The 18,496-nt window shown below is 41.8% G+C and overlaps 1 protein-coding gene across 5 annotated transcripts in view; it reads right to left on the bottom strand.

Annotated features, from left to right (window-relative positions):
* The window catches only part of UST (uronyl 2-sulfotransferase), a 312,291-nt gene that overhangs the window by 138,128 nt on the left and 155,667 nt on the right, over nucleotides 1–18,496 (bottom strand). For all 5 annotated transcript variants that reach the window (XR_006289649.1, XM_043543110.1, XM_043543111.1 and 2 more), the window contains exon 5: nucleotides 8,171–8,324. Coding sequence is in view for 4 of the 5 variants with exons in the window: in XM_043543110.1 (XP_043399045.1) it covers nucleotides 8,171–8,324 (154 nt within the window). In the remaining variant the exon portion in view is untranslated. The remainder of the gene's footprint in view (nucleotides 1–8,170; nucleotides 8,325–18,496) is intronic.

The raw sequence follows: 18,496 nt of genomic DNA, 5'->3' as shown, positions 1-18,496 counted from the left end.
TTAGAGAACTTTTGACAATTGATGGTAAATAAAGTCTAACCCTTTAATAAGAAACAAGGGTCCTGAATCTGACAAGGTATCTATGCACGCAGCTCTCAGTGAAGTTAACAGAAACACAGGAATGAATTTCATCCATAGAGGGCGTGGCACGATTGGGCCCAATTTGTTCCTTAATGCTGAAAAAATAATGACTCTTTACTGGATATTTTCAATTTCCAAACAAAAGGGAAAAAATACTACAGGCAGGATCCGATATTGGTAGATGCTTGTGATGGCCAATTCTCTTCTACACATGAACATTACACATTTTATTACTGATTTAATTAATAAAATACAGTACATTAACGGAGCTAGACAAATATTGAGGATTTATTAATTACTTAAATGTACTTATTAATATGCATACATCAAATGCAAAACGCTGCAGTAATACAACATTGTTAGTCAAATTCACAATGTTGGGGAATGCAGATGGATGTTCTAACAGCATTTTGAGCTTTTTATCACATAAAGTAATGACCTCAATAAATATACTGATCTACATATTTAACAAGAAAAACCAGTCTGTACCATATGGCGGATCTAAACTTGCTGCAGAAACCATACTTAATGTAGCATTCATGCATTTTTTTGCATTTGTTTTCCCAGGTTTAATTTAAAGGTGACCAAAAAAAAAAGGGGGGGGGGGGGGAGACTCTCAAGTGGGGCCACTTGTATAAGTAAGATTTTGTAGAACTGAGGCCTAAAATGTGATTAGAATTTCTTTAAAAGAAGGAAGGGATCATGTATTTTAACTACTAAACTTAAAGAAGAAAAAGATGAAGGATTTTGTTTAAAATGTTTAAAATATTCCCCTTCGAGTAGAGACCAAGTATGGAAGATTTCATCCCAAAGTTTTCAGAAATTTGTGTGTGTGTAAAAACAGGTACTTATAATGAAACTTTATAAGTACAAAAGAACATAAAAATGGCCATATTGAGTCATACCAAAGGTCCATCTATCCCTGTATCTGTGTTCCGACAGTGGCCAACACCAGGCGCCCCGGGGGGGAATGCACAGAACCAGTCATCATCCAGTGATCCATCCAGTGATCCATCAAGAAGGATATTATCTTAAATTATCCTTTCTTGGCTCTTTTTTTCTGGCTAACCCCCCTCTTTTAGCCTTTTAGTATGCAAATTATGCCTTTGGACTCAGGGTTTTTCTGATTTTACACGGGAATAAATCAGGAGTAACTCTGTTGAAGTCAATGAAGTTACACTGACATTTATTTACAACTACGAGTTCAGAATCAGACCCAGTTAGACTCCCTGAAGCCCAATTAATAACATAAAACTTACACCACTTCACACATTATTTCTGTATTTGGCCCTTAGATCAAAGGTTGTTAAGTCAGTATTAAAAGAGATCCTTACATCTCTTTTATATTTTCTCTCTCACACTCCTCGTATTACAAATGATCCCAACAGTTTCTGAAAGGTGGCCATGACCAGCAGGAAGTTTAGAAAGAACAACTGTAATCAAAAGTTTTCAAATACAAATAGTTTATATTCTTTGTGAGGTGTCCTTAGCTTCTGATCTCTCAGGCCTGGGGCCTAAACTAAATTCATGGATGGAGTTTTCTTTTAAAAGCTGCCTTACCTGTGCTGTGAATGACATAGTTGCTTTAGTTAGGCTGGACTGAATGCCTCCAGAGTCAATACATTTGGGCAAATGATTTTGGCCCAAAGGAACTAAAAGAACTTCTAATTTTATGGGAACATAAGGTGGGACAGTTCCCAATGAATGTGCTTGAAATCCTAATTGAAGAGGGATTGGTGGTTTCAGACATTTCCCAATATACTGTCACACACACTAAAACATCAACACTATTTACCTTTGGAGAAGTCCAGGACTGAGCTGTTTAGATGGTTGATTGTATACATCACTTCAGCAGAGACAGTGGTCTTTGCAGATTAGGTCAAGGAACGGGCTGAGCTGTGTGGAGAAGCTCACCTTGCAGCAGCTGCCTGTACCATATTTAGTACGTAAATACAACATTTCACATGGTCCAAAAAAGGGGGTAGGGAAGGATGAGCGTGGGACCACAGCCCCGTACTCCCTTCTGCCCAACCCCCTCCCTTTTTGGCAGGCTAGAATAGTGATCTGTGCTAGACTCCCCTTGTTCTTATATATGTGGAATCCAAGAACTGGTATTCTTCCTGGCCCCTGTTCAGGCGCATAAGGGAAGGGGAACAGGGCCATCTTTTTCTGTCCTCCTCACTCGTGTCCTCTCTCTTTGCACATCAGCACATGGCTAGGCACAATCCATCCCAAGTTGTTTATGTGTAGCACAATGACCAACACCACCACTACACTAGCAGCAGTTCACTTATAATGCAATGTTTTGCGTTTAAAGAGCTTTATGAGGGGTTACCCAAAACTAAGATGACCCTCTGAAACCCCCCACATCCCCCCCAGAAAAGAACACACACTATATGGCTAGTTTTCATCCAAAGAAAATCTTTAGGAAGTAAATGTGGAGGGTTGAAGGCAGAAACCTGCCCAAGGATCAGTATTATACTAAAAGACTGCCACGCTGTATGTCTGGGGTAAAAATTTTATCCTTATTTTCTTCCCAACTAGATCAAGCAATTGATTTAGCAGATTTTAAAGTGGCCATAAAACCCATAATCTCAGTTAAAATATAAGTATACACCTCTTTGCACTACAAAGGAAAGGGTTAAGATGCAGTTACATACTATGAAATTTGGTTAGATAACACATCTTCAAAAATCTTTAACATTCTGAACGAGTGACTTTTGTTAAAATGAATTTTGTTGGCAGCTGGCCTATACTTTACTCAGACATGAACAACAAGCCTCTTTGAATAAGACATCTGACAATCAAAGTTTGCCAAAAGGAGGAGGACAGAGTCCAAAAGGGGAACATTTTGTTTCCAGGCTTCCAGTAGAGCATTATGAACAGTGAAAATTAAAACAAAAAACACAAATTAATCTTTACAAAGTTGCTGACAATGTCTCTAAAAGAACAAAATGCTCTTTGAGCAAGACAATGGGCTACTGACACCAACATTTTACTGGCCTTCTGCTACTATAATTTTTTTTCTTGTGCCTATAACTTCTGTGTCCATGCAAATATGTATGGACCAAACTGTGCATGCGCACATACACGTGTGTGTGTGTGAGTGTGAGAGAGAAAACTTGCCAGAGTACAAAGATGGGCATCTTTTTCCATTCTGCCATTAACATTTAAAGCAAGAGGGATACCAAGGAATTATACACGTTTATGAAGTTCCAGCCCTGTAACAATGCCTGTTGGAAGTAAATATACTGAAACTTTACGTATTTGGTGAATCATAAGCCTTAAAGAATGGGTTAAATTGCATGAAGCCTTATGAAATACTCACCTATTTTTAAGCAGAGAGGTGCCAATCACCATACCGCCCATTTAAATGACAAGAGAAGGCAGTCAGCACCTTGCAGGATAAAGTACAAAGTGTACCAATAATCTCCTATTTTTTTCCTAAAGGGAAGGCAAGATGACTCTAGTATAAATATACTTTCCCAACTGTTCTGTCCTATACACACACCACAGAACACAAACACACGTATGTTGCACACATAATGGAAAGCTGTTAGTCTGCCTTCCAAGCACACGCATGAGAATGTCAACAATGACCCAAGCTGACCCTTACTATCCCCAGACATACAGTAAATGCAGAAATACTTTCAACACTTACAAATGAGTTTTTAATTATATAGTAGATGTGATAAAATTTTAAAATGCTTACTGTAACCCATGCAAGTACCCCAAGCAGTCATATGATAAAAGTAACAGAGCCAAAAAACAAACAAATGAGAAAAAAAAAAACCCCTACAGCTCAGCTACATGCAAAAACATAGCCTTGTTTAGGTAAAACTGACCTCATCTAGGATGGTTATTGTGAATTGTGCTGTGCAGAAGTAATTCAGAGTTGTGGTGTGAAAAAGGGTACAGAACACATCTTGTGCCTCATCTACTTCCTTGCCCCTCCAAAAAATTTACTTATTTTTCTTTAAGATACTGGCCTCATAGATAGGAGGGAAGCAGATGATGTGCAGCTATAACTTGATTTTACTAAGGCTTTTGACACAGTCCTGCATTACATTCTCATAAGCAAACGGGGGATATGTAGTCTAGATGAAATTACTGTAAATTGGGTGCAGAACTGTTTGAAAGTCTGTACTTAAAGAGTAATTATCAGTGGTTTGTTGTCAAACTAGGCATGGATAATATAGTGAGGTCCCACGGGGTCAGTCCTGAGTCTAGCACTATTCGATATTTTCATTATTGACTTGGATAATGGAGTGAAGAATATGCTTATAAAATTTGCAGATGGGAGGGGCTGCAGGCACTTTGGAGGGACAGGATTAGAATTCAAAACAACCTCGACAAATTGAAGAATTGGTCTGACTTCAACAAAGTCAAATACAAAACAGTTCACTTAGGAAGGAAAAAAATCATATCCCCAACTACAAAATGGAAAATAACTGGCAAGGCGGTAGAACTGCTGAAAAGGATGTGCGGGTTACAGTGGATCACAAACTGAATGAGTCAACGTGATTCAGCTGTGAAAAATATCATTCATACAAACATAAGAATGTCCATATTGGATCAGACCAATTGTCCAGTCCTCCGATGGTGGCCAGTGCCAGATGTTTCAGAGGGAATTAAAAGAACAAGGTAATTTATCAAGTGATCCATCACCTGTCAACAAGTCCCAGCTTCTGGCAGCTGGAAGTTTAGGGACACCCAGAACATGAGGTTGTATCCCTGACCATCTTGACTAATAGCCACTGATGGAGCTATCCTCCATGAACGTATCTAATTTTTTTTTAACCCAGTTATAATTTTTGCCTTCACAACATCCATTCTATCGCGTATTAACAGGAGTGCCATATGTAAGAAATGGGAGGTAATTGTCCTGCTCTACACAGCACTGGGGAGGCCTCAGCTGGAGTACTGTGTCCAACTGTGGGCACCACACTTTAGGAAAGATGTGGACAAATTGGAAAGAGCCCAGAGGAGAGCAAAAACATGATAAAACATGTTAGAAAACCTGACCTCTGAGGAAAGGTTAAAAAACCTGGGCATGTTTAGTCTTGAGAAAAGAAGACTGAGGGGAAACCTGATAACAGTCGTCAAATATGTTGCGGGTTGCTATAAAGAGAACCGTGATCACTTGTTCTCCATGTCCACTGAAGGTATGACAAGAAGTAATGAGCATAATCTGCAGCTAGGGAGACTTACGTTGGATATTTGGGAAAACTTTAACTATTAGGGTAGTTAAGCTCTGGAATAGGCTTCCAAGTGGAACCCTTATCATTGGAGGTTTTTATGAACAGGTTAGACAAACACCTGTCAGGGATGGTCTAGGTTTATTTGGTCCTGCCACAGTGCAGGGGGATAGACTTGATGATTTCTCGTCTAACCCCCTGCAACAGTTCTATGATTCTATGCCATTTTTCTCTCTTGTTGTTCTCTAGACCCTCATCTATTTTGATCCTGTACCATTTTCTATAAGGTCATAAAATAAAGAAGCAAGCTGCCCTATCACAAATGTGCCCTAGGGATCCTTTTCCTTGGTTGTCTCTGAATTTTGAAGTAAGCACTGTGGTACTTCAGCTGGTGAGGACAATCACAGCTCTGGAAAAAGAATTAAATATCCACAAACTGGAACTGATCCATGTGGCAATAAGCAGCAACCTTACATGGTGCTGGAGTAGGCTAAAGCTTATTTCTGAAAATTGTAAGCAGAGTAATTTCAAATGAACGTTTAATTACAAAATGTCTTTTCTAGCTTTCATAACTCTTTCTTGAACATACTGCTTTATATTTATACCTAATGACACCCAATGTGTTAGGTAATCATGGGTGAAAGCTGGCACAATTGCAGCCAATGGGAGGTTTCAACACTGACTGTGATGGGGTCAGGATGTAACTCCATATTTTTGTCTTTGCTGAGACATTATGTGTATACTACACATTGGGTGTGCAACAGGTCACCCTCAGGCAGTCTACTATTCTCAAGTTGCTGAGTACACACAGTATCAATGTAAAAAACACAAAATTAGCAAACGTATATTCCACAGAACAGAAGATCAACCACAAGTAGCATTTATGTCACAAAAGAAAGCTGAGCAAATAAAATCAAGAACTGGAATCGGATCAGTCTGTGAAAGACACCACTTGCAGCTGGTTGAGTCTACTTTAGCTTTACAGGAAGAATATGAAATTTTTAGGCTCACCCAAATTTCTTAAGCACTCTGGTGCAACATTTCTCAAATGCGGCCACCTGGCGCCACCAGGAGGTTTTCATGGGGCCACAACAGCCTCCTGGGCAGTGATTGGGGGAGGGGGCAAAGCATCAGCCTCTCACACTCCCTCCTTGTTGCTCCTGGATGCGCAGTGCCCCGCACCACCTCTGGAGAGAGGTGGGGCACAACGCTGCAGGAGCAAGGTGAGTTCTTGACCACCTTGGGGGGAGGCTTCAGCGGTGGGACTTCAGGAGCCTGGCCGTGTGGCCCCGGGCTCCAACCGCGGGGCAGTGGTACTGACCCCCTCAGCTCTGGCCCCATGGCCCTGGGCTCCAGCTGCAGGGCTTCAGCCTCCGGTTCCAGCTGTGTGGCAGCAGGCTCCAGTCCCAAGGCAGTGGCAGACGCCAATCCACAGCTCCAGCTGTGCGGCCCCAGCCCCTGGCACTGATCCCCTGCCCGAGCTGCACAGCAGCAGGCGCCAACCCACAGCTCTTCTGTTCCTGAGCTCCGGCCACGCAGCCCTGGGCTCTGGCACCCAGATCCAGCTCTGGCCATGCGGTGGCAGACACTGGTCCCCGGGCACTGACCCACAGCTCTGGCTGCGTGGCAGGAGACTCCAATCCCTGGCTCTGGCAATGCAATTCCTGTCCCCAGCTCCTGGCTCTGGCCGTGGGCACTGAGTCCCAGCCCGGCTGCATGGCAACAGACACTAGGCCATGGCTCCGGCCACGCAGTTCCTGTCCCCAGCTCTGGCCGCGGGCGCTGAATCTTGGCCCTGGCTGCATGGCAAAAGACACCGGGTCCTGGCTCTGTCCACGTGACACCTGGACTCATCACCCATCCCCATTGCCCCTGCTGCCTCCCATAGCCCCGCATCCACCCCCTCATTGCCCCAGGCCCCAACTGGCTCCCCATCCCCACATCCATCCCACCATCACCTCTGGCCCCTGCCGCCTCCCGCCGTGTCCCCTCCATCCAGGGCTTAATAAGAAAAGTGATATTAACAAACATGCAAGTATCACTTTTCATAGCAGACTTACTAACTATCTGTGAAAAGTGATACCTGTATGTTTGTTAAAAATCACATCACTTTTCACAGCCTCCCAGGTAGGTACTAAGTGTGCTGTGATATTAACAAATATACAAATATCACTCGCAAAGTGGGAGGCAGCGTTATTTGTATTACTGAGTCTGCCAAAAAACCCTACAAATACACATTACAAGTATTTGGATGTGTGTCTGTGCATATTTAATTGTTTTTCCTCAAGTTAATTAAGTATTTTAGGAAAAAGTGTCAGTGTGGCCACCAGTGAGAATTGGTGGCCGCATTCGGAGGCCACCCAAAAAATTTGTTGAGAGAACCCCCCTACTCTAGTGAAACTGCATGACTGACATTCTTGGTCTCAGTCCCAAATATCCAGCATGACAAATAGAGGGCCTAATCCAATGCCAAATAAGTAAATGAAAGCCTCCATTAACTTCAATGGCAGTTGGACCCGGCTCACAGTTATCTTGACAAATTAGATGTCTTCCATTGTTGTATGCAGAAGAGCTCTATTTAAACGCAAAAACTTGTCTCTCACCAACAGAAGTTGGTCCAATAAAATGTATTAACTCACTCACCACATCTCTCTAACATGACAAAAAGATAATTATATTCCTGACCAAGGCAGCATATGCTCTATACAGCCTGATTAAAATCAAGACTATACAACTTAACATGAAGCCCTACACCAGGAATGGCTGAAGGGAGACAAAAGATAATTCATTCTCTAACTTTCCAAACATCCTGTTTCAATTTTTGTAATTATTTATCTGGATGGTGAACAAATAAGTATTTTGTTAACAGCCTTTAATTTAAAAGAACTTACTAGATATCTTTCTTCTTGCCTCATACTTGGGGTGCGGATCATATGATTTTGCTCCCCTCTCCAGTCTCCAAATCGACGGAAAAAATAGTTCGATAAAAATCGGTTGACAGGATCCCTAATAATATTGATGTACACAGGCTGTTCTCCTCCAAACCTGGTGGGGGAAATGTGTAGATCTCATTAGATGTTTGCACACATACATTCACATCTCATAATCAAATGCTTTGAAAAGTTGTTCTCTATGCAAGTTTAAAGCTGCTGGAAGATTAGAAGTTGTATGAAGGCCCTTAACGGTAAAAGTGCCTCAGCTCCTTCTAAGAGTGCATCAAGCCCCTTTAAGCTTTAAGGTAACTACAGTATTGTATTAAGATACACATATTTCAGCCAGAGAAACGTTCCCTACTATGAAGAGCAACTATGACAACTTTTATTCTACTTGGGCTCTCTCCTTGAATTTTTCAGTTTCTGCAGTTAAATCTGGTTCTTTGGATTCATATTTCCATGTACTAATTTCCCATCTGGGAAATCATGACAAGGCAGGGGTGGCTGAAATGGAAGCAAAATGCAACCCTTGGAGTTCTACAAGGTGGCCCTGCAATCACCTTCATCTTTAAAATAAAGGCCATGATCTGAAAGATGACAGCTGCCAGCTTGCAATGCTTAATCTTGTTGCAGAAGCATTCACTTGGAAAAAGTGAAAGAACTAAAATCATGCTTCATAGAGCTGGGTGGAATTCATTGTTTTTAAATGCTGTGGCTTATACAAATATTTTTTCTTATTTTCGTTAATGGCTATTATTATTTATTTAGCACCTTAATTTTGCATGTTGAGATATCTATATCTATCTATAAAGAGACAACCCCTGCCTCAAAGAACTTAAAATATGAATCACCAGTACATAGAGATTTAAGGAAAAGGAAGGGGTAGAGAAAGTTGGGACCATCATTAAAACAAAAGCAAAATACAACCTAAGCCCTCAGATCTCGCAGATGAAGCCATAAACCAGGGCTTCCTCTCTAGATCGAGAACACCCTTACAATAGATGCTGGGATCTCTCTTTTGTTATCTCCCAGGAGTGAGGCAATGGTTTACAATCTCCTCTCGCCCCTAATTTCATGTGGGGGGAAGATAGGACAGCTGGCTCTCTACCGTATCTTTTGTTTTTAGTGTGCTGGAAAAGTAATCATATTTCTCAATTTAAGAAATCCTCTTCGGGAGAACAGGCTTACCTCACCAACCCAATACTGAGAGAAAGAAAGTTGCTTGTGTTACTCCTTCAGCTAAAATATCTGAAGTGAAAAGGGGATATTGCAGACTACAAAAGCCTCAAGACAGCAAAATGGGAATAGAGCCTGTTGGGAGAGAGGTATTCCTAGGGTGGCCCCAACTGGGAACTTGCCTGAACTAAGGATGGGGGGAATGTTTTAGTATTTAAAATTTACAAAATGACATGTTGATTCATGAAAGCACTTAAGCAGGTGCTTCAGTGCCATTGAGTTTGATAGAACATAAGCACATGCTTAATATGATTTTGTGAATAAGGATACTTTTCTGATTTGGGACTCAAAGCTTCAGGGGAAAAAAAATTGATCAGAGGAGAGAAAATTGCAATTGTCATTTAGCAAGAGGGAAATAAAACAAATCTTTAAGCATCTCTTAATTTTCTAAATTAAGACATGAGAATGAAATGTTAGAACATTTTATAAATAATACAGAACCAGGAAAAAGTTTTTAAAACGTAAATTTTAGTAAAAAAAAAAAAAAAGAAATAAAAATGTGTATAGCAATGTGTACTTGATATTTATTCTATAGGACTTCACAGTCTGCTCCTCCTTCTTCTCTATGTGCCCACAGACCAGTGAGTAAAGTCTGCAAGTGCTTATACACATGGCTAACTTTATGCATGTGAGCAGTTGGATTGATATCTGAGATCAGCTTTTGCAGCTTCAGTGCTATAATTTGTAATTGCAGAGACAACATAAAAAACTGAACTTCCAGATTTAGAAACCAGGATGTTACTTACTTCCCGATTAGAGCACTTTATGAGTGTAGACCTCTTTCAAAATTAAGTCTGTTTTGGCATTTGTACAGATATGCATTTTTTCTAACAGAAGGTTGGAGTCTGAAATATTATAAGCTGTGTTTACACGATTATCTGAACTGTTCAGCTCCAGAATGCAAACATCCATGGTAAGCAACAGCTGCCTGACATGATGTATCCTAATGCTTCCAAGAAACACGGTCTTCAGGGTATTAATAGCAACAACAAAGATTAGCAAAGTAAACTCAATATAATGATACATATATGTTATATAGTATAAACATCAATAAAATCAAAGTAAATATTATTCAAGAAAGATTAATTCAAACTAGGACAAGTGCAGAGGACTAATAGACTCACCAGGAAAATGGATAGCCTATTGCAGGAGAGGAGTCTAAAAGTGACTCATTTGTTAGGCAGCAAAACAAAGGCTGAGAGGGGCTACGGTTGCCCTGGATAAATACACTGGGGGGGGTGGGGGGGGGAGCGGCGAGGGACGACACACCACGGAGGGAAAAGAGCTATTTAACTTAAGGACAATGTTGTCATAAGAACAAATGGGCATAAACTGGCCCTGGAGAAATTTAAACTGGAAATTAGAAGGTTTCTAACCATCAGAGGACTGAGGTTCTGCAACGGCCTCCAAATAGGAGTACTGGAAGCAAGCAACCGGACTAGTTTTAAAAAGGGGCTTGATAAATTATTAAACACGATTATATGACAGGGTTGTCTGATACCAGAGGCCGGACTCAACGACCCAGGAAGTCTCTTTCAGTCCTATATTCCTATTTAAGTTTTCAGTGTGAAGACCTTTTGCTAATAATATAAACAATCATATGAACAATACTCCTCGGCTGTACTCATACACCCTGAATTGTTTTGCTCTATGATTATATATCATATATTATTCATACATAAAGTACATGTATTGAGACGCACACAACAAACAGTAACACTGAGCCATATCCTCCTCAGGCTGAGTGAGTGAGTTTTGCCATTTCCCTCCATGGCATTAGGATTGGACTATAAATATGCAGGGCACCTGATCATTCTAACTACGTTGTAGGGCTCAGCTGCAATAACTTTACAACAATCTGGGGCAGAGCCTCAGCGGGTGTCAATTGTCCTCTGAAGTCAGTGGAGCTGGGGTTCTGCCCCTTTATTTCTATACTTAACTTCTGATCCTAACTGATTACTGTGGTATATAGTAACCCAGTTATTTTAGGTTTAATTACATATTATATCATAGTTTTAACTGTTGCGTTTACAGCTATAATTTATAAATAGTTATCAAAATAACCATTGGGTTTTGGGGCATCCATGATACTTATACTCATCAATAGTACATCTACTTGTTCTCAGAAAAAAAGTAGTTAACATTTTACAATTAATTTAGAAGGCTGAATGATGTGCCAAGTGCTGCAAATTTTCTTTGGAAAGGGAGTCTCCAGTGTGTTCCAAATTTTCCTATTTATTTGAATGAAAGCTCTGCTGAAATCTGCTTGCAGATCACATTTAAATTACAACAGCAATGAAAGAATTACAAAAACAACGCTGGTGGTTGATTTGTTTGGTTTTTAAATGGAGGACGGATCCTTTACCAATAACGTAGAGAGTTTCTCTCAGCTGTCATATACTTTAATTACATTCGTTTCTAGGTGAGACTAGAACTCGGGGGAACTAGCCATTGAATTTCAAGAAGTTTCTGTATTCCAGCTCAGTAGCTAAAATATACACAGAAAGAATCAGGTTTACTCATCTCTTCAGGCAAACTGCCTTCCTTGAGGGAAACAAGTTTGCCAGCCTCACAGCAATACATGAACTTTTGCTACATCTTAATCTTCTCATTTAAAAAGTTCCTGTACATAAATTAATATGTTTAAAGCTAAAGTTAGTTATATTGTAATGGAGTTCTGACAGTCATGCACTACCAGTCTACATCAGCACACATAACTCTCCTTAAAAAGAGATGACAACCTCTTTTTTCACAGTTGTGCATGACCAAGAATCAATAACGCCTATAGCACAATTATCCAGGAAACATTGCACGTTTAATTAAATTGTAGCGTTATCATAGGACCACTGTGCCATTTCACGTTACCAGACATGAAGCAGGGCTTCACAAGAGGACTGCACAACGACACTGTTAACTTAAATGACTATGGCAACTGGTAAGTGCTTCAATTTTTCTAAAAACTAAATTATATCAAAACGAATCTTCTGAAGGGGAAGTCTGATTTACAGAAATAGAAATAGGAGGGCATGGCAATGTCAAGTATCAATATCTATTTCTGGGAAAGTAAACCTGTTTTCTATCCAAAATACCAGAGGTGAGCAGGCTCATGAGGACCTTCCCAAAGATGATGTGCTGCAATCAGTAATTTAACACAATCCTCAGACTAGTGTTTCTCCACCCACAGTACTGCCAACCCAAGTATTCAAAATCACAAGTCAGGCCCACCAACATCATGAGTATATTTTTTTTAACTGGGTACTTTTCATTTGCCTTGTAGCTTTTGAGCATTTAGGCTACACTTGAATCACTTTTTCAGGCTTTTCTTCAATGAAAGCTGAGGTTCTCACCCCAAACACAAGGCTTCCATAAGTTGGGGCTTTCAGAAAAATCACATCAAACAGTGCAAGGCTTACAAGAGTTGGTGCAAGTGCAAGAGTTGGCAACACTACACTCATTAACTAAAATTTCTGGAGCTCTGTTATCAGTGCCAGAAATACCATTTTCTGGAGTTACAACTTTGGGAAATATCATCATAAAATAATGATTCCTCTGTAAATTGCGTAGTCTACCAAACAGTCAGCAGATCACATTAAAAAGCACTGGAAGTCATCCTCCCTCTTAGCACCTGTCTTCATGGTGCATCAGTGTGTACCAGTTGGGATGTAAGTTCTAGTGCACACTAGCATGTTGCACACTCATTGGACCATGTGGACCCAGTTGGTGTGTACTAAAAAGTTCAGAGTGCACAGTGATGTAGTACAGTTTGAAATGGGACTACATTGAAACATGCACCACAGACCTTTCATAAGAATGACCATAATGGGTCAGACCAATGGTCCAGCTTGCCCAATATCCTGTCTTCTGACAAAAAGAAAAGGAGTACTTGTGGCACCTTAGAGACTAACCAATTTATTTGAGCATGACCTTTCGTGAGCTACAGCTCTCACGAAAGCTCATGCTCAAATAAATGTGTTAGTCTCTAAGGTGCCACAAGTACTCCTTTTCTTTTTGCGAATACAGACTAACACGGCTGTTACTCTGAAACCTGTCTTCTGACAGTGGCAAATGCCAGTTGCTCCAGAAGGAATTAACAGAACAGGTAATCATTAAGTGATCCATTCTCTGTCGCCCATTCCAAGCATCTGACAAACAGAGGCTAGAAACATCATCCCATCCTGGCTATCCTCCATGAACTTACCTAGATCTTTTTTGAACTTTGTTACAGTCTTGGGCTTCACAACATCCTCTGGCAAGGAGTTCCACAGGCTGACTGTGTGTTGTGTGAAAAAATACTTTGTTTGTTTTAAACCTGCTGCCCATTAATTTCATTTGGTGACCCCTAGTTCTTGTGTTAAGAGAAGGAATAAACAACACTTCATTATTTACTTTCTCTGCACCAGTCATGATTTTATAGACCTCTATCATATTCCCCCTTAGTCATCTCTTTTCCAAGCTGAAAAGTCCCAATCTTATTAATCTCTCCTCATATGGAAGCTGTTCCATACCGGTAATGATTTTTGTTGCTCTTTTCTATACCTTTTCCAATATATCTTTTTTTGAGATGAATACTGCGTGCAGATCTGGTTGCCCCAAGATGTGGGTGTACCATGGATTTAAAACAGAGGCAAGGGTATTTTCTGTCTTATTATCTATCCCTTTTCTAATGATTCCCAACATTCTGTTTGCTTTTTTGACTGCTGCTACAGGGCGTGCCAGCAGGGTCCACATGGATCAGTTAGTGTGCAACATGCTAGTGAGCACTAGAATTTACACCCCACTTAGTGCATTAGTACACACTAATGCACTATATAGACAAGCCCTTAGACTGTACGTGCCTTAGGCACAGAACAGGATTTCATCTGTGCCTTGTATAGTGCTGAGGACACCATAATAGTTTAGCAAATATGAAATCAAATGAATTACTATTACTATTCTCTTCTAGACACTACTATCCCCTCCCATTTGTAACTGCATACCATCTCTGTGGCAAGCAGCCACTTGTTCAGAGAAAGCCCCTGGCGGGCTGGGCTGGTTTGTTTACCTGCTGTGTCCACAGATTTGGCCGATCGCGGCTCCCACTGGCCGCGGTTCGCCACTCCAAGCCAATGGGGTCTGCGGGAAGCGGTGCGGGCCAAGGGATGTGCTGGCTGCCCTTCCCACAGCCCCCATTGGCCTGGAGCAGCGAACTGCGGCCAGTGGGAGCTGCGATCGGCCAAACCTGCGGACGTGGCATGTAAACAAACCAGCCCACCAGGCTTTCCCTGAACAAGCGGCAGACCAGCTTTGAGAACCACTGCCACAGAACACATGCAAGTGCTGCATGGACCACAGCTTGTAAACCTGTGAACTGACTGTTTATCGGAGACTCATTTCAAGGGGACAAGATCAACTAAACAACAAATCACACTTCCATCAAAATATATATGTAACCCCCTTTCCTGTTCACTGGCCCAGTATGAGGTTGTTCAAGATAGGGGAAGCCTGCCTTGTGACTTTTTACACAACTTTGGGAAACTGGGCCTGAGGCTCCTTTATGTACTCTGTGGTGTGTGTGCACCTCAGACCAGACCCACTCAGACAAACCCCCAGGAACAAGACTTTATTCTGTAAAGAACATAGAACAGGATTACAGTCCAGCAGCCTTCTCTCTGCTTGTCTGCTACGTGCTCCCAGCTCAGTCAGTGCTGAGATCTCCTGCCATGGGGGGCAGAGGGTACATCCAGGCAGGAGCCAGGGAGTTCTCCCCAGATCCCACAGTTTGTAGCCCATAACTTGTAGTTGTTCCCAGGGCTGCTGTTATAGCCCGAGGCCCAGTGTGCTTCATATATATATTTTCCCTTCTACTGTTATGCCTAAGGCAATTACAAATGAAAGATTAGAGAAGAATATATTTCTCTAGTCTGCTTGCTTTGTGCATCTCACATCACTCTGTGTACAACCAGTTTCATTGCTTCCCTGCCATAGTCAGTTCTTTTTTCCTGTTTGCGTGGGTCACGCAGCAGAAGAGGAGAGGAAGAAATTAAAAATAAAAACCAATGTGGATGTGCAAACTAACAAAGAACTCCTCCTCCTCATTCAGCTCCTCTGGAATAAGCATTTTGTGTTATGTGTTATTCCAGCCGCACAAAACATTCAGCACTTCTTCCAGTAACCACAAGACTCAATCGATCCTTAATGTTTTCAGTTGTAACAAAATTACAGGCATTTATATCTTTGTTACCTTGAAGTATATGCATTTTTGGAAATATTAAATTGGACCCTATTTCATATTGCAGCTGCTATTGTAGAAAAATGTTACTTTACATACATAGAGGAAAGTCTTTAAATAGAAAAAAAAAATCTTAAAAAGGAAAAGCAATGTATTCCTTAAAAAGGAAAAGCAAAGGAAAAGTTAAGGAATATACTCAACACTGGTATTGAACAGGGACTTTAATTTGAGGAGGAAAAAAAGCTAGATATGGGCCCAATCCTGCAATGAGCCCCAGAAGGGCAGATTTCTATCTTCCATGGAGCCCTGCTGAATTCATCGGAGTTCTGCAGAGGTGCATGGGTCTGCTTATGTGGAGTTCACTGCAGGAACATAGCCTAGATTATTAACAACAGCTTCTGGCATATCTTTACATGTGTCAGAAAAACATGTTCTTATTAGTATGTGAGCATGAGAATTTTTCTTTGGAAATACAGGGGAAAAATGTTTTAATCCAATGCAATTGCAGTAAAAACCAATTAAGGGACCTTTATTCAATAAGAGTTGAAAGCTCTCAGCACATTCCAGGCAGCAATCTGAGAATACATGTACATAATAGAGGTGGCAAAAATATCTTCAAAAAAGTGTTACATTTATCAGTCAATTTTCCTTGAAAAAAGTGATAAGACAACCACTGCCACCACCACTTTCAAATACCTGGTTTTAAGGTACTATAAAAGTTCAAAAAAAAATTTTCTTAAAACACACACTACACATATAGTGCAGCCAAATACAAATGTATACATGTAGAAACAAGGAATGGAGGTCATAATTACACGAAGTAGGGGACTGTACCCAGGCATGCAGTGACTCTGCAAAGAACTGAAGGGACATTGTGGACAAGCAACTCAACATGAGCTCCTAGTGCAATGCTGTGGCAAAAAGGACTCTTGCGGTCCTTGGATGTATAAACACAGGACTAGTGAGTAGGAGAAGGGAGGTGATTTTACCCCTCAGTAGGGCATAGGTGAAACCAAGAGTGGCATACTGCATACAGTTCTAATGTCCACATTTTAAAAAGATGTTGGAAAAGGGGGTGCAGGAAAGAGCCACAAAAATGATTTGAACGCTGGACAAAATGTCTTACCATGAGAGACTCAAAGAAGACTGAGTGCATGCATACAGTGTCTAAGTACCTTCACAGGGAGAAAATAAAAGGCTCTTTAATTTAGCAGAGGAAGACTTAACAAGAAGCACGGGCTGGAAGCTGAAGCCAGACAAATTCAAATGAGAAATCAGGCACCACCCTTACCTCTGATGGTGATTAACCATTAGAACAAACTACCAAGGGGAGTGGTGGATTCCCCATCTTTTGAGGTCTTCAAATCAAGACTGGATGATGCCCTTTATGGAAGACGTGCTTTAGTCAGACACAGTTATTGGGCTCAATACATGGGTAACTTGGTGAAATGGTCTGTGATAGAGTGGTGTAACTAGGAGTGAAAAATTGGGTGGGCCCCAACTTATGGTGGATGGGCAATGACCAAAGTGCTCTGCTCATTTCAGCAGGATTCACTATCACAATGCTCAGTCTGTAGTGCAGCTTGCCTGCTCCCCGCTCCACTCAGCAGCAGAGCCGAGCGCACTGGTACATCGGCAGTCACACTCTGTCGGTGAGCAATGCGCTTTGGCAGAGCAGGGGATCGCAGGCTGTGGGCATCAACGCTCACTCGGGCTACTTCGGAGCTAACCCCAGCCCGGATAATGCTGCCTTTGCATTTGTGCGAGGCTCTATCCAGGCTTGTTGCAATGTTCGGGGGCTCACCTGAAGTGTGATGATTGGGTTCCGTGGGGAGGGCAGCCTGCTTCCAAAGGCTGGTATGGGCAATGTGGATGGTCCCAGAAGCAGTGCAGACTGAGGTGCCAGGGTATGCCTTAGCCAGCCCCTGTGCTGGCATCCTCGCCCCAGCACACAGCTCCTAGAAAGGACAGGGCTAGGTTTTGCCCGCTTCATCCCTTGGGTCCCCAGTAGTGACAGCTCTCATTCTTTGCCCTCTTTTCTCCTGACTCCCCCCCCTCACTCCCCAGTCCCTCTGCCCCCAGCTTGCCAGATCCCAGACCCCCAGCTCCTCTGACATCCCTCTGGCCTCTGATCCCCCTTCCTCTCTCTCCTCCTCCACTCATTGCTGGAGGTGAAGTAGTAGTGACAGAACACAAGTAGGCTTCAACTGATCTCTGCCACACAGCTGACCAGGGCGCTGAGCAGCCCCCCCCTTACTTCCCACTGGGATAAAGGCGCTTCTCCAGAGTGGAATGTCAGAGCCTGGGCTCTGCCAGTGAAGTGCTGAGCCTGGGCAATGGGACCTCCTGTAGTTGGGAGACACCCTCCCCTCCCCATGGAATGGCAGCACCAGGGCCTCCGATTGCTCCAGGCAGCATCCCCTCTCACTACAAACCATCTCATCGCTGCACCCCAGCTCCTTCCACCATGTGATGGCAGCAGATGTTGCTGCTCTCCCTGTAGCTGATTTAAACAGTAGTTACATAATATGTAGGGGTCTTATAAGGCACATAAGTGACTGGTCTTTATAGTTTGTGATGGTGGTTTTGCTTATTTTGGGTTTGTATTTTCTTAGTAAGAATTGATAGTGTAAATTAAAATAGGCATCAGTGGTTTAGATTTCTAGTCTTAGTTACAATGACTATGTGCAGGATTATACTGAGTAGTGAAGCAGTGTCAGAGAGATTTCTCCACTTTCCCTAGCTGTAATCTTTATCAATCTGCAGATTTTCTACATTTACATTTTCAGGGTGTGAAGTACTAAGTATTATACCCGGATTCTAATACATGTTTTTCCCCA

This window comes from Chelonia mydas, chromosome 3, assembly GCF_015237465.2.
Source record: "Chelonia mydas isolate rCheMyd1 chromosome 3, rCheMyd1.pri.v2, whole genome shotgun sequence".
In the NCBI taxonomy this organism is placed as follows: Eukaryota; Metazoa; Chordata; order Testudines; family Cheloniidae; genus Chelonia; species Chelonia mydas.
The sequence above is the reverse complement of the archived record's forward strand: the minus strand, read 5'-3'. Positions and strand labels throughout refer to the sequence as shown.